General features: G+C 45.4%; 1 protein-coding gene across 1 annotated transcript in view; it reads right to left on the bottom strand.

The window, feature by feature from the left end:
• Positions 1-10: 10 nt before the first annotated feature.
• LOC111270876 (uncharacterized) overlaps positions 11-14,785 on the bottom strand; it is a 72,182-nt gene continuing 57,407 nt past the window's right edge. Inside the window, exons 2-4 of the mRNA XM_022851352.2 lie at positions 6,126-6,370; positions 1,368-1,490; positions 11-416 (exon numbers count right to left, since the gene is read on the bottom strand). Of these exons, the coding sequence (XP_022707087.1) occupies positions 15-416; positions 1,368-1,490; positions 6,126-6,370 (770 nt within the window). The 3' untranslated portion in view covers positions 11-14. The remainder of the gene's footprint in view (positions 417-1,367; positions 1,491-6,125; positions 6,371-14,785) is intronic.

The following is a 14,785-nucleotide window of genomic DNA, read 5'->3' as shown; positions in this document are numbered from 1 at the left end:
GGTAAATTGTTGTCCTAATGTGACTTTGTTCGATTTGCGTTGAGCACATTTTCAGGCCGCTTTTCAGGATGCTTAGCGAGACGTGTAAAGAGGCGGCTGACGTATTCTGTTATGCTGATAAAGTCACGTAAGATTACGTAGTCCCTAAGCATGATCTGGTGCTCTCCCAATGCGTCGACTGGCTTACGTTGCTCCACTGACATAACATCGCGAAGCACATCGGGATCTTTACGGATTTTGAGCATGCTGATGCTCATATCGAACTCACATAGCAGCTGCTTAAGTGAGTTTTGGACCTCCCTGAAGTGGCCATCGAACCCGCCTTTGCGGGTGAACATCTGATCGAGCGTCGCCTGCTCCAGGCCCACCGCGTAGTGCTGCAGATATCCGTAGACCTTGCGAAATGCTGTCGTTACCTGAAACAACAAGGCCCCTTGTTAGCGTCCGATCGCCTTACTCCATTGATGAGTTGGCTCAAAGAAAACGGCTAGCTACTACTACCGTGGCGACTATAACCGCACAGATACTTCGTCGACGAAGATGAAAATACCATATTATGGAAGTTTCGTCGTTGTTAACTGGTTGTTGTTGTTGATGCCTTAAGCTAAGACGAGACGCACCATCGACTATAGTGCTTCTTTAGCATTGATCTCCCGTTTCACCGGTAGCGATGCCGCTGCCACAGCTATCGCCACCATATATATATATATATATATAAATGCGATATATATAATATCTATCGTATTTCTTTGACTTTCGTCGACTTCAGACCCGTGGCTGGCCTACGCTATCGTTGTCGCTGGGCTTCGCGTCCGACGACGCCGACAACAACAATAACAGCAGGCGGCATCGAGGCATATGGATGTCTCTACTATATATGGTGGGTTATTGTGCGCGTGTGGTGTTAGTGACCGCACAAGCAAGGAAGCAGCCGTCGGGACGTTAGTCCTTGGTCAAGACGAAGCTAACGTACATTGGCTAACAGGTAAATTTGTATTCAGTTCCAAATTATAGTAAAAAGCAACGCTATTTCCTCTAGTGTTACTTGTACTGTTGCTGTGGAATCCAATCCTAGCCTCTGCCAGTAGGTACCAATTTTCGTCCGTCCGTTCGTCGACGAAGGAAGAAGCAGGTATGCATAGTCTATCTAAGCCTTAACATGGAACCAAGGTGGGCGAAAAAGCATATACCTTCTGCTTGTTTCAATCTATATTTGTTCTAGATTTTTATTCCTACGGCGAGAAGCAAGCTCTTCTACGACCACTAGTTAGGCGTAAACTCTAACGGCAGGCCGGACTGGAGTATCGTCACCGACGCTGCCTTCGGAACCGGTACGACTTCTATCTATCGCAAGATCTAATACTTACATTCATCTCTTCAAAGGTCTTCTCAAAGTCCTCTGGGGTTGCAGGTGGCCGTGGCAACCAGTCATGAACATATTGTTGATAAAGACTCTCAAACGATGTTGAGTCGTTATATCGATTTTCCAACTGTAAAAGCAGGCCAAATATTGACATTGGTTAGCTAGCTCGAATTCATTCACGGCATTTCAGCTTTTTTATGTTCTATCATTAACTGTGCAATTTGTAACTTTTTATCGGTTCGAACCAGTCCAGTAAAAATCAACGAATTCATTATTGGCCAACCGTGATCCAATTGATCTGACGATAGTGGCGGCCACAAGTGATCGGGATAGCTAAGAAAAGTGCGAGAAGCTTCTGAAACACAGCCGTGCCACTCAAAAACGCCCGCTGTGTTTTCGAGGAACAACGACGGCGACGACGACGACGACGACGACGACGACGACGGCCTACTAAGTGGCGGTAGGTTGATGCCGATGTGCCGCGATTACGGTCGGCCGAAAGGAGAGTAAAAGCGATAATGGTAACAACAGCAGCTGTAATGACAACAAAGTTGCCGCTTGCGCGAGAATACTAAAGCAATACCATACTCTCAGATTATGCTAGGCCATATAATGTGGAGCTATATCGAAAGCGAAGTACAAATTTGTATCCGGGGTACGACAGTACAGCGCTCTTCAGATGCCATTGCGTAGCGGCCTTCATAATAATGATCATTTTCGTAGTGTCGATATTAGCGATTGCGGTGAGAATATTGGTGAGTTAAGGTGATGCCGTCACCTCGTGTCACGCTCCGCCTGGGTTACAACTAACCCATCACAATTATCATCATTGCTGCGTGCATGCGTGCGTGCGTGCGTGCGCGCGCCTCTTCGTATGTCAGCGGTCGGAGTACGCGCGTTAGGTCATTGCGCCATACTCGGCTGCTGCTGCTGTGACGGTAGGGTATTGTGGTTGCGTATTGACGTTCCGTGGTCCGTGCGTGATGGACAGCCCGTGTACGGCTAACTTGGAGCTGTTTACTTGTGAGTGACTTGTGCGCGCTGGAAACCAGTGGCCCCCCGGCGAGAGAACGTAAGAGGGCCAACTCAGAAACTCCTATACGTCATCAAATGCCATTACCTCCAAATTGGACAATAACTCTGCCAGCTGAACGAGTTGGGTTGTTTTTTTCTAGGTGGAAGAGTTCGTAAAAGTTAAGAAAAGAGTGTGGGCAATATATATAGACGAAATGTAGCAGCGGCCGATTAGCAATGCTGTCCCGATGCCGCAGTAGGGGCTGCGTGATTAACATGAGTTGACTGGCACGAGCTAGGCCCATTACGCGAACTTATATTTGAACCCGTTTGACCCGAAAAGGGATGCGCGAAAGTAAGCGCCGGAGATGAGCGGCCAAATAGCTGAACGCCGCTTGCTTGCTTCGGGTCAACATGATGCCTAGGGTATTATGAGGAGCTATCAGTACGAGAGTCGAATAAGAAAGGAGGATCCAGTAAAAGAACGTTTGTTGCTGCTGCTGGAGAAAACTGTTTGGACCTAGTACAAGTTAGCTGGCAGCTAAGAAATGAAAGATTAAGTGCCTCAAATTACAGCTGCTCGACGTACGAACAGGCCGGCCATCGAACTAATCGTTACGGACGCTGCAAGAACACATGTTACGCGCTACTACATAGACCTATTATATGCATACATACATATAGGCATAGATACAGAGGCCAAGCCAAGCCGTCAAGCTGAGTCACCACCATGAGGTGATCCACCTAAGACCTATCGAACTGACAGACTGACCAGCCTGGTCATCCGTCCAGCCCATCCCGTTCGTGCTTTCGATCTCGTCATTTGCTTATTGTGTACCAGTAGCAACGCGATGGCAGAGAGACTGTTCCTGTTGTTTTAATTTGCTCGTTAAAGGAGACAACGAAGGCATTTGAATTGGTAGAAGTGGCATGAGCGGGATCTTGACGGGGACGTCCACTGACCTACTAGGGATTTCCAACCTCTCACTACCACACTGCTTCCGTCTTATCGGACTGCAACGGCAACGTTAAAGCTCGCCCCCTTACAGTATCCTATAGCTTTAGTAAAATAATCAAGCTATTGAATATTGCTACAATTCGACCGCTGTCGATGTACGACAGAATGCGTTGAGTTTAACGTAATCGCTGCTACCGCCTGCCCCGGCAACGGGGGTTGCTTCGTTCCCCATATAAGCAAAAGCAGCACCAACGGATAAATGCAATTTTCGGAGAAAAGAATTGCCATTCGTTGTTCCTGCCCGTGCTGCTGGCGCCGCTGTTGTTATTTCGAGTCAAGTGCGCTAATTCCCTGGAATAGTCTCTGGGTCGGTTCATGTACCAGCAAAATCTACCCTTAAATTCGTGCAACATCGCATGATCGGGTTGAAATAGGCGTGTAGCAGCAACATCAGGAACTAACAGGCGGGTATAACACAGGGACAAGGAACAATCCGGAGGGGGGGCTGCACGTCGCCACTGGGGTTAGAAAGGATATTGTTTTGAGGGAGTACTAGTCCAGATGAGTGGAGAGATCGATGAGTTTCCAGGTAAAGCCGACGGGCAGTTGCTTGCCGGATGGATATCAGAAATGGACCGAAGAGAGCGTGTGGAAACCAAGGACATCGAGCAGTCTCGTTTATTCATTGGCTGCCCCAACTGCTTCTCCGACTGGCTGCTGTTCGGACAGTTTGGGGATTCCCCGGAACCATTCTACCCCCACATATCAACCGTATCCCCGTAGCCCCATCTCAGGAGCAGGTTACCCTCTCCCTCAAAGGACCTGCTTGGTCCATGTGGTTCGCACGCGACTCTGCCGGCGTCCGTTTGTTGCACCTACGTTAAGGCTAGTAGTTGTGGATACGCCATAACCATCATTACCAAATAGACTGGCGCAATGTTAACTGTCAAATCAAAATTAGTCCGAGTACTTATTACCTATATCATTTTGATACGATGCAAACAGCACTTCTGTTAAAAATAAGGCATGACTATAAAGGTGAAAAAGTCTCTACCTGTTTTCCGCTGTCTGTCAGGCTTTGGTTCCTTCCTCAGAAGAGGCTGCCTGTACGAGAGGTACGAATGTATTTACAATTATTTTTAAGGGATTCACCACCGGCCTGTCGGGTGGGGTGTTTTTTCAGTGTAGTGGCATGTACCGTAGAAGAGGCCTAATGGCTGGCAAGAGCTAAAGGCGCACGCGGAAAGAGTGAATGAGAAAGCGACCGGCTGAATGGGTCAGCTGGTTACGACCAGTGTCTGCCGGCAAATGGTCATCGTTGTTGTCCTGCCAGTGGTGGATCAGAATGACCGGTGTCGTGCCGTTGTCACTGCAGCGAAGAAGTGCAGAGAAAGCAAGTAAGCTAGTAGACCCTGACCATGGAAAGTTGCCGTTGCACAGATGCAATGAGTCCAGCGGACTGACTTTGTGGAGCGTGCCCGCTGCGTCGTCGATTCGTACTCTCACACACACACACACCCACCCAGACTCTCGCCCGCCCAGGCAGTAACACGCGGCTACTGCAGGACGCGGCCTGGCGTCGCGACGGTCCTGCTACCCCCACCCATCGGGCGTTCCAGGAAGAGCCCAGAGGAAGAATCCTCAGCCACGAGCTTTCACCATCAACACCGACCGACCAAGTAAGCCAGCCATAACATAGTAGCAGCAGTCAAGATACAGTAATCGGCGGCGGCAATAACGCTGGAGGTTGTAGTGGTCCTACTGAGCCAACGAGACAGTCGACAGCGGCAGCAGCAGCAGCAGATACCACCATCGTCTCCGAAGAGGAGTCTGAGGAGAAGGCGCGCGGGGCGATGGGGGCAACAAGATAGACTGCGCGCGCTCCATGGAGTCATAGCGAACTCATCGCCTGGCGTCAGAAGCCCATGACCGCTTAGCGAAGTAAGCAGTGGACAAGGCGCTTCTCAGAAACAACTTGTTGGCAGTCGTAGGGCTGTCGGGCCCGTTGACTCCGGAGAGACTCGAATGATGATGATCAGGATAATACTGCTGCTGGCGGTTGTAGTATTGCCATGCGACGCACTCAGACCGAGTCTTCTTGGGTAAACCCTGTGCAACTCTTACGACTGGCGGATAGTGTCGCACGAACAGGCAATAGTACCAACAGTCACTACTATATGTCTGTATCATCACTGAGACAGTCGCAACAAAGAAAGCACTATGGTGCACAGTTCCTGTGACTTTCCAATTGGTAGTCGTAATTTACTTTAGCCTGACATATTGACAGCTTTGTTTGCAAAATTTTTATTAGACTGTTTGATTCAAATCACCTTTGTCAGTGTTCGGGCGTATAATGTACAGTTCAACATGATACTACTGCTTCAGTCTTCTGTAAACGTAGACGTAAAGCAAAAATCACACAGCCAGGCGCAAAGACGATGCGATATTTCGGTGACTCTTTGCACTATCATTATTCTGATCATTTCGGAAGATATCGGCTATAAAGCCATCAAGTTGCAGCTAGAGAATCCGTTTCAACGGTTGGCCAGCTAAGTCGCTCGCACTGAATATTAATGTGATGTTTATGATATGTGCAATGTCAATCAGTAAAAAACAAGAATAAAAAAACTACTAGCTAATAGTAACAGAAATGCAGACATATACGATCGCTGATGGGGCTAGCTAAGGAACTATGAACACTTTAGGCGCGGAAAATCATATTTCAATAATAATAATAATAAGAAATGTATATGTACATATACACGAATAAAGGCGAAAATAGGTACTTACGAAGAGTTTTTTCTTGTGGCCAGCTTCCAAACTGCTTATTCGAGCGTGGCGACCGATCTCAAGTAGGAGTGACTGGAGCTGGCTCCACGTCTTAACTTCAGGGATATCTCCCAGCCCGTCCTGACCGCACGGTGACGTCCAGGTAGGAATGCCGTTGATGACGTGACCGCTGCCTCGGCCACTGCTGCTTTGAAGGGGAGCCGAGATCGCGCCGTCAGTCCACAGAGAAAGCATGCACAAAAGCACTGAAAGTGCAAAACCGGTCATCGTTCCGTTAGCACCGAACGAACCCATGTCACATGGACGAGTCAACAGTTGATGCCGACGAGCAATATATAGATATATATACATATATATCTATAGAGTTTATGTATTCCTGAGGCTCACTGGCACTAGGGCTCACTGAACACAGATGAGAACGGAAGTGAAAACTTTATCTTTGGTGTGATTAGACTACGGGAGCTCTGAGGCTATTTAACGTTTGAGGATTTCTAGTTCAAACTAATCTAGCTAGACGTATCCAAGCTTCACACATCAGATATCGCTCGGGCAACTCATGTGATTTAACCGCTTTAACATTAACCGCGCCATAGTTTTGTATCGTGTGAGGGCAGCCCTGGCGGGCAACCCTCGCCCGCTGGAGAGAGGGCGCTCAGAGAAGGAGGGATCACACGCGAGCCGGCTTCAGCAGCAGCAGCATTAGTATATTTTGCCGCTTGAAGACTTCACCGGTAAACGAAATCGCCACCGCCACGACCGGTGAACGGAATACCGACCCAGCCGACTGGGTTAGAGTGACAGACCGAGAAGAACTATATATATATATTGATAGATGTTGTCTTAGATAGGGTCTCTTGTAAAGTGGGTATATTGGCAAGCAATAGGTAGAAAAAGGATAATGCAAACACTTAATCGCATCATACCGCCGTCACGTCGGTGGTTTCTATACAGCTCTAAAGAAGTAATCTATGATGATTAACAATAGTTCAATGGAACCTAATGAGTAAACCCGTGATAGCCGATGTCATGGTCAGTGTCAAGGCTGCGCGTGATACGACACAAAAAAATTTCATTCACTGTTTCACTGGGTGATGCAGTAATAGCGACGAAGGCTGAACTAGACACGCTTGGTTACCTTGAAGCTTCAACGCCACCATCGAAGTGTGAAAAAAAATGAAACCAGAGCAAAAATTTAAAAGGACGTTCCAACAGATTTAAGATAGAGGCTAATGAGGCACCTGACAGCTTTGTTTCATGGAGAATTTCGCGACCGATTGTTGATCTATTCCAGCTCTAACTGTGCCATTTTTCTTTTCACGGTACCCTATGGGATGGATTTATGCTGCACATATAATGGATTCCGGCATTCTCTATATGCTATAACACGGGTTGTTTCATTGAACTTCTGCTGGAAGTGAACTAGAAAGTTTTAGATTTTGTCTTTCTTGAATCGTTTATGTTTTAGATTATCGATGTGAATTTTCAACAACACAGAGATATTTTCCACCCAGTAACCCTAGCAAATTTATCTTTTTTCATCAGATTCAATCCTGCCAGAATTGTTGCTTCATTTGAAGTATAGGGATGTACATCTGTCGACAAAGTATTAACTTAGTGGAAGTCACTCATATGAGTGGAATTTTTTTGTGTCCTTCAAGTTTTCATTCAAATTTATTTGTGTATTATGCTGTTTCTTAGCTGTTGACACATTAACTGTATCTAAGTTGAAGTGCGTTTTTCTCGTACTTTGCTTAACAGTTTGCGTGAACACACAGAAGCTATGTGACCTTGTGGCAGTAATAACAAACAATGGCTCGGAAATTGTCTTTTTCGGTCCAGTTTTCTATTGTACAAGTGCCGGGGCATAGTTATGATCTAACTATTATTACTAAATTTTTCTTTTATTTCGCTGGCGTTGTGTATATTTGCCCTTTAAATTTACGAACACTGAGTTATGTTTGACACCCACTTGTACATATATATCTCAAAGCTGAGGAAGTATCTAAAGGTTTTATTGGGCTCACTTTACGTGTGGTCATTTGTTTACCATGTTAACGTGTCTTTAAACCCTTGTTGAAATTGTTCTACAAAACTCCCCTGTAATTCTTGTAGACATCCAATGATTCATCGAAAACTCGTACACAGACCAACTAAGTTCGCCATTTTTTGGCAGTTTCCCGTCATGTGAGGCAAACACACGTCCTGAAGGACGTGCGTTTGCCTCACATGACTTTACTCGTTTCCTTTAATCTCTATTACCTATATATGCCATGATACTATACTCGAGACTACATGCCCGTGACCGAGATTTAATCTCTGCATGGTATGGTATTGGAGCATTAGACGGACAAATACCGTATCCAATAGATAGAGTATATACGAAGAGTATGAATTGCCCTAGGGTGCGGGTGCTTCTGCGGCCGGGTAATAGCAACGGTAGGAGGCACCATCTGTCGACTACTTGAACCTAGCCGTGCGTAGCAGCAGCTTTTCTTTGTACCCCTTCAGCATATATATGTATATACATATGGTATGGAAACGTTCCGAATGAGCGCAACTGTGTGAATGAGCAGCAGATAAACAAATCTCCCATAGAAGCGGGATCGAAACAAAGAAAATAAACGTGCTAATGTGTCTGGCCGTAGGCTTCCTAGTCGCCAGCTCCACCGTTACAACTATCAGAAGAAGTACGTTCAGCTCATTGGTGACCACAGTAGCTACTGGGGACCAATCGACGTCTTAAACGAGTTGCCAAACGAAAAACTTTATCAAGCAGTCGCCGACTAAAGGCAGGCGAGAGCAACAACCAATCTTGCTATGGATAAATCTTACCTAAAATAAATTCGATGATAATACCGTCGTTTAGCCGGGAGTCCTAGCCGTAATGGAAAGGTCATATTTGTCACGTTTAAAGCCTGCTGTATACCTGCTATCTGGCCACGACTACGTAGAAGGAAGCTCGGACAAAAGATGTGAGATGAAAAACATGCAACCCTTGGTTCTATTTGCTATCGATCTCAAACGGATGTGCAGAAAGAATGTGCCCGCGTTACGAGAAGCCGCTACTAACAACTAATTAGAAGGGGCAAAGCTTATCCGTTCCACTTGCCTTTTATGACTACTATACGATAATGCTGTTCTGGATAATTGGGGACTTCATATGATGCATACTGTCCGACTGCAGGACAAAGTAGGAGACGCATTGCATCAATATAGGCAGGGTTATTTTTAGCAGAAGCAACGAATGATACGTTTATTAGTTTGCATCATAGACCTAAACGTCTTGCGAGCGGTCGTTAGACACAGATTGATAGGCTCAGAAGAAGCCTTCAAAGCCCGGTTCCTTTTTACAGTGATACTGTTATATTGCTTAAACGATCATATCGTATGGTATGAAGTTCATCGAGGCCGCAATAAGATCGCAATTATAGATTCTTTTTTTGCAAATAGAAGCTAAAAGTAGGACCCGTTAGTTTTACGAGAAGAATTTACTTTTTGCAACTACCTTGAGCAACCCAGAAAGATTAAATAACGTTCTATAATCGTCATCGTTATGACTATGGCTTACTTCACCGATAGCGATAGTTGAAGCATTGCAAGCAAGGACAGGCGCAAGGATCGTTGCGGCGGTGGATAAGGACGACGCGTACTCGTTAGAATCCGAACTCCAGTTCCAAGTAGGAGCCAGTACAAAGCAAAGATAGCCAGTTAAGAGGGCTAAGTCCCTTCTGTGTTCCCGGTTGCCCCTGTTTGATAACGACGCAGTGACAATGGTGACGATAGGTCGATTGGATAGGATCGCTTCGACATCAGAGCGTGTCAAATTCCGCGCATAGCTGACGACGACGCGTATTATACGATACAAATCCTATAATTATGGGCGACGACTGCAGCGCCAGTAGCAACAGCCATTTTATACTCACTAGGCCATATAACGACGCACGCGCGCGCGCGTAATGCATAAAGTCGGCCGACTCTAGTAGTCATAGTAGAAACAGCGGCGCGAACGTTTTTCTCTATGCGGGCTGCTATTATGAGGTCCGCTTGCGGCCGTTCGAGTGGCCGGCTGAGGCGAAACTGTCTGTTAATTGCAGTGGAGTCATCGTAGGAATACGACGCCGCTGCGTCTTGTGATCGCGTTAGTCCCGCTCTATTGCATATGTATCGTCCTAGTTAGTCAACGACAGAAAGCAATGACTCTCGATGGCGGCAGCGGCGTCATGGTCGTGGTCGTTATTTTTATTGTTTTGACAGGCATTTTTTCGTCGCATTCGTTTATAGTGGCTGTATGGCTACGATTGATGAACCAGCGGATGAGTTTTAACGATTTGATACAATATGTATGTTTACTATGCTATAGATAGATGGGAAATTCCGTCCGTTGTACAATTTCGAAAAGAAAGCCTGTGTTGTGTCTGTCCGAAAGAGCTCAAGTGTACATTTTTCGGAAACATTACAGAAGTTCAAAATGAAGCAAACGCGTTACCTATTCTTGTTCGATAAGTTCGACAGACAAAGGAACGTTTGCTCGTCTATCTATACCTAGATATGTGTGTGTGTCGCGTGTTGTACACAATGATCAAGGGGGCTGAGCGCTGCGGTACAAAAGGAAAACTACATCCGTCACGCAATTTTTCTTGCAAGTGATTCAGAGATGGCTGCAAATAGATCGGTATCATCTGATCTGATATACTGACTGACTGTGACGAATAGGCATATTAATATTATCGGTAGTGATATCAAAACATTGCTTTAGAGGCAACACAGTCATTATTGTCATAGGTCGCCACTTTTCCCTAATCGACCAATGCCGATTTTGGTAAGACATCTTGAAAAATATTCGGATTTTTCAGTGCGCTATACTAAAAGGCGGGCGGGGGAGGTCTAAGCAGAAACTATATATAGTGTCTTTCTGTACAACTATATACCATAATGGTTAAAAGTAGCTGCGCTCCGAATTAGGCAGCGAGAAATTGAAGCTTCGACAACCTAGCAACTTATAAATCTGGATTTGCCAATCTTACAAACGAGTTCAAGTTAAGCTGTACACAAATGGAGTACTTGTTCCTGAAACTAGAAAATGAAACTTGTTATCTGATACATTGCAGGAGCCCGTACTCGTTTTTTTTTGTGAAATTGGAACACACGCCGAAGCTCTTCAAACGACTTGCCCCGCATCTAACATAAGTTACTGGTGCTCCGAGGCTACCTGCCATAACAGAGGTCACCTTAGATACTATTATTTTTGTCAAATTTTCGCGTGGTGCTCACCTTGATTAGTCACTTTTCAATTAGATACTCGCCAATCATTTTACATTACCAGCAATATAACGGCCTACAGAACCCGACTAAGTTGCTCTGTTGGTTTGTCTTTGTACGTCACACTAAAGCATTGTTTTAAAGTCTACGCGCACGTAAATGTTTGCGTGACGCGTTGATAGATAGAACCTTGCAAAGCAAATAGGCAACATGGCGCATTACGTTAGCCTCCCTAACTCGTTCCTAAAATACATGTAAACAATAATTCGTTGAGCACAATTGATATGTGTCGGCGCACTCGGATCAGGCCTGCTGAAATATTAGGAAAGCACATATATATGTATGGACGTGTGTCTGTGTCCGTAACCTCAAACCCCGAGATAAGAAAATCGCAGAACATCCTGAAACGTACAAAGTAAATACGCCCCGCTATGCCTAAATACTGCTGGCTGGATTTACGACAACGGAAGTATTGCGTCGGGTAGCTTCGACCAGTCGGAAAATCATGCGACGCATGTACCAGCATCGGAAGCTTCACAAAATACAGCTCTCGCATGATAAGTCACCGTGTCAACCAGAACGACTTGCAGCTATTGTTACGTTTGGGTCTACCGGATCACTGACGTAACCAGGCCTCTGACGTTTTTCACGCTCTGCATTTCGGTGAGACTCTCGTTATTATCGATGACAACAACGACCACAATACGAAAAAATGGGTTGACGCATTCGTATCGTGACAAAACGTACTATGCCAGCGTACTTAAAGCAACTAAAGGACGAAGATTGTCATTGGCATCTTCGTTGTAGATAAACTGATGCCAATCAACTGGTTTCAGATGACGATTGTTTTTAAGCACTTGTTGTTATTTTATAGAAACAAAAAACATCTCGCGCAAGTTTATGTGCCAAACATTGGCTTATTTAGAAGATCTTAACGATAAGCTTAAAGGGCCAGACCAATAATGTTTCGAATGAAACAATTTCGCTTAGAAGAGAAGTCACCTAATACCGACAAAGTTGTTTCAAGTCGGCTGAGAGAAAATGTGAAATTTTCAAATAGTAAAATGAATAGTCAAGTTAGAAAAATATCTGAGAACGCCTAAAGTGGATCTGAGCTGAATTTTTCAGCAACTGAATTGTGGTGTCAACACCTCAAGAGACGCTTCAGAGCGACGTTTTCTGACATAATGCAAAGGATTCAAAGAGCGCGATCAGAAAGACTTCCCAAAAAGACCGTAGAACCCCATAGAAGTAATATCGGGTCTGTAAAGACTTCGCAAAAGCAATTAATGCGAGAATTCTAGATAGATATGACCACCGAAATTTCACCACCAAAGCAAAAGTGTATCTTTCGGTGTCCGCTCTTGGGCGGTCCACAGTGTTACAGACCACACATACAAAGACAGCCAGACTCAGACAGGTGGCGGGTGGGGTAAAAAAAAAAAGCTGTCTGTCGCAACACAAGTCCTAATATACAAATGTCCTCTACGAATTTCGTTTCGACGCCACCCTGATCCTACACCGAAAAACGGAAACTGGTTCGTATGCATTCGTTGGGGATCCTTTTTATAGCGCAGAGATAAAAAAAAAATCAAAACCATTACTGGACCTAGAGCAAGCTAAGACTGTCATCGGCATTGGGCACATTCTACTCGTACGCCATCGCAGTTACAATGGAACTTTTTAGCTGTTGAAGTTTGTAAAAATAACAAAAGTATCGGACGCAGGTAATGAACTGGTCAAGTACATTCACCTTCTATAGAGGTACTTGACTCATGTTCGCATTTGAGGCTTTATAACAGAGAAGCTAGTTGGCGGGGCAAATTGCTGGCTTTGTTATTACTTCTAGTCGTACTATTATCCTTTCGATTATAGGGCGGTAGGAATCTATTGTAACGAAGGCTGTGTGTTTGTCCACATGCATGCTGCGAATGTAAACACCTAGGCCTTCTTTTCAAAACTAAATAAGCAACAAGGCTTAGGTCCGACCGAACATACTGTTCTTTGGTGGACTTCGTAGCAAACATATCTTTCTCTCTTTTGGTGAGAAACACTCGAATCGAAAACGTTGAGTGGGTAGCCGCCAGCGTCTTGATACTGCGCGATCTGCTCAATGATAGGTACAGCTAACATCTCCCGCGTATACTAAGTAGCGAACGCCTACTTTGAGCCTTCGTAGTCGTTGTTGTAGTCGCAATAGCAGTACTTCGGTAGCCGATCGAGGGCTGCATCAGGTGTGTAATGGCACCTGAACCTACTGCCATTCGATAGCGGACAATAGCCCCACACTATGCTCCAATAACCGAATAATCGAGTTCATATACTGTACGCTAGTTTACGGTGACGACTGACGCCTTTGCTACTTTTCTGTTTTGTTGGCATCGTCCGTCGAACTGCTGCTGTTCTATCGAACGATGATGACTGCCACTTGTTAACCGTCGTTAGGCGCTGGGTTCGGTGATTGTACTGTGGAGTGAGTCCGATTTTCATTTGTGCTTCACTGCAGGAGGACGAGGGCAAGGCACAAGTACACGCAAGAACGAGCAGACAACACGCGCATCTTCTCACTACCTTCTGTATTAGCTGTGGCAGTTTATAGCGGTCGCCATATGAGTGCGACCCTAAGGGCTAGCATTTCTACTGCCCTGTCACAAAAGCCGCGATCGCTTTTAGAAGCAAACCGAATTATAGTTAAACTACTAAAGCCCAAATAAATCAAGTCTGGGCGTTCGGTTAGCGAACGGTGTTAATATCGGTAGATGGCTGGATCCATTTTAAAGCTTCCAGCTAGAACCATAGTGATATAATTAAGAAAGGAAAATGGAAAGGAGATCAACTGTCCTACCGGACCTTAACCGGTCGAACAAGCTTACTTTGCAGCCTGGACCATTGCTGCCTAACTAAGTCACGACCTTCAAATGTGATGTTTGGGAAAGACTTTGCTATGTAAGGATCAATGAGCTCGTACTTGAGATCGACGAACTCTATGTTCTAAAGGAAACTACCCGAGCTGAGACGATCGTAATTGCCGCTATTTAGTGCGACAATCGTACGGTACGTTCTGCGTTCTTGCAAGTTAAATCGGTCTACAGCCTAAACGAGTGCATCTAGGAGCAAACAAGATATAAAGCGAGATGTCTTCGAATCCGCGATGCTTCCCGGTAGCGGACCCATTACTGTGTTTGAGGTTGTACCCCAGTGAGCGTGTGCTGTAGTAACAGGTTCTAATTTGCAGTCAACGGGCCATATATACATACATTTATGTGTATGTATACACATATATGTACATATATATAGACGGCGAAACAACGTGAGGTGATGCTTAGCTGGCTCCTTCTGTGAAGAATCGACGTCGTCCTCCTAATGGCGTACAAGCACTTCGAGGTCTCGCTCGCTCTACC

This window comes from Varroa jacobsoni, unplaced genomic scaffold, assembly GCF_002532875.2.
Source record: "Varroa jacobsoni isolate VJ856 unplaced genomic scaffold, vjacob_1.0 contig00166, whole genome shotgun sequence".
NCBI classification, from domain to species: domain Eukaryota; kingdom Metazoa; phylum Arthropoda; class Arachnida; order Mesostigmata; family Varroidae; genus Varroa; species Varroa jacobsoni.
This window is presented reverse-complemented; position numbering and strand designations above follow the sequence as displayed.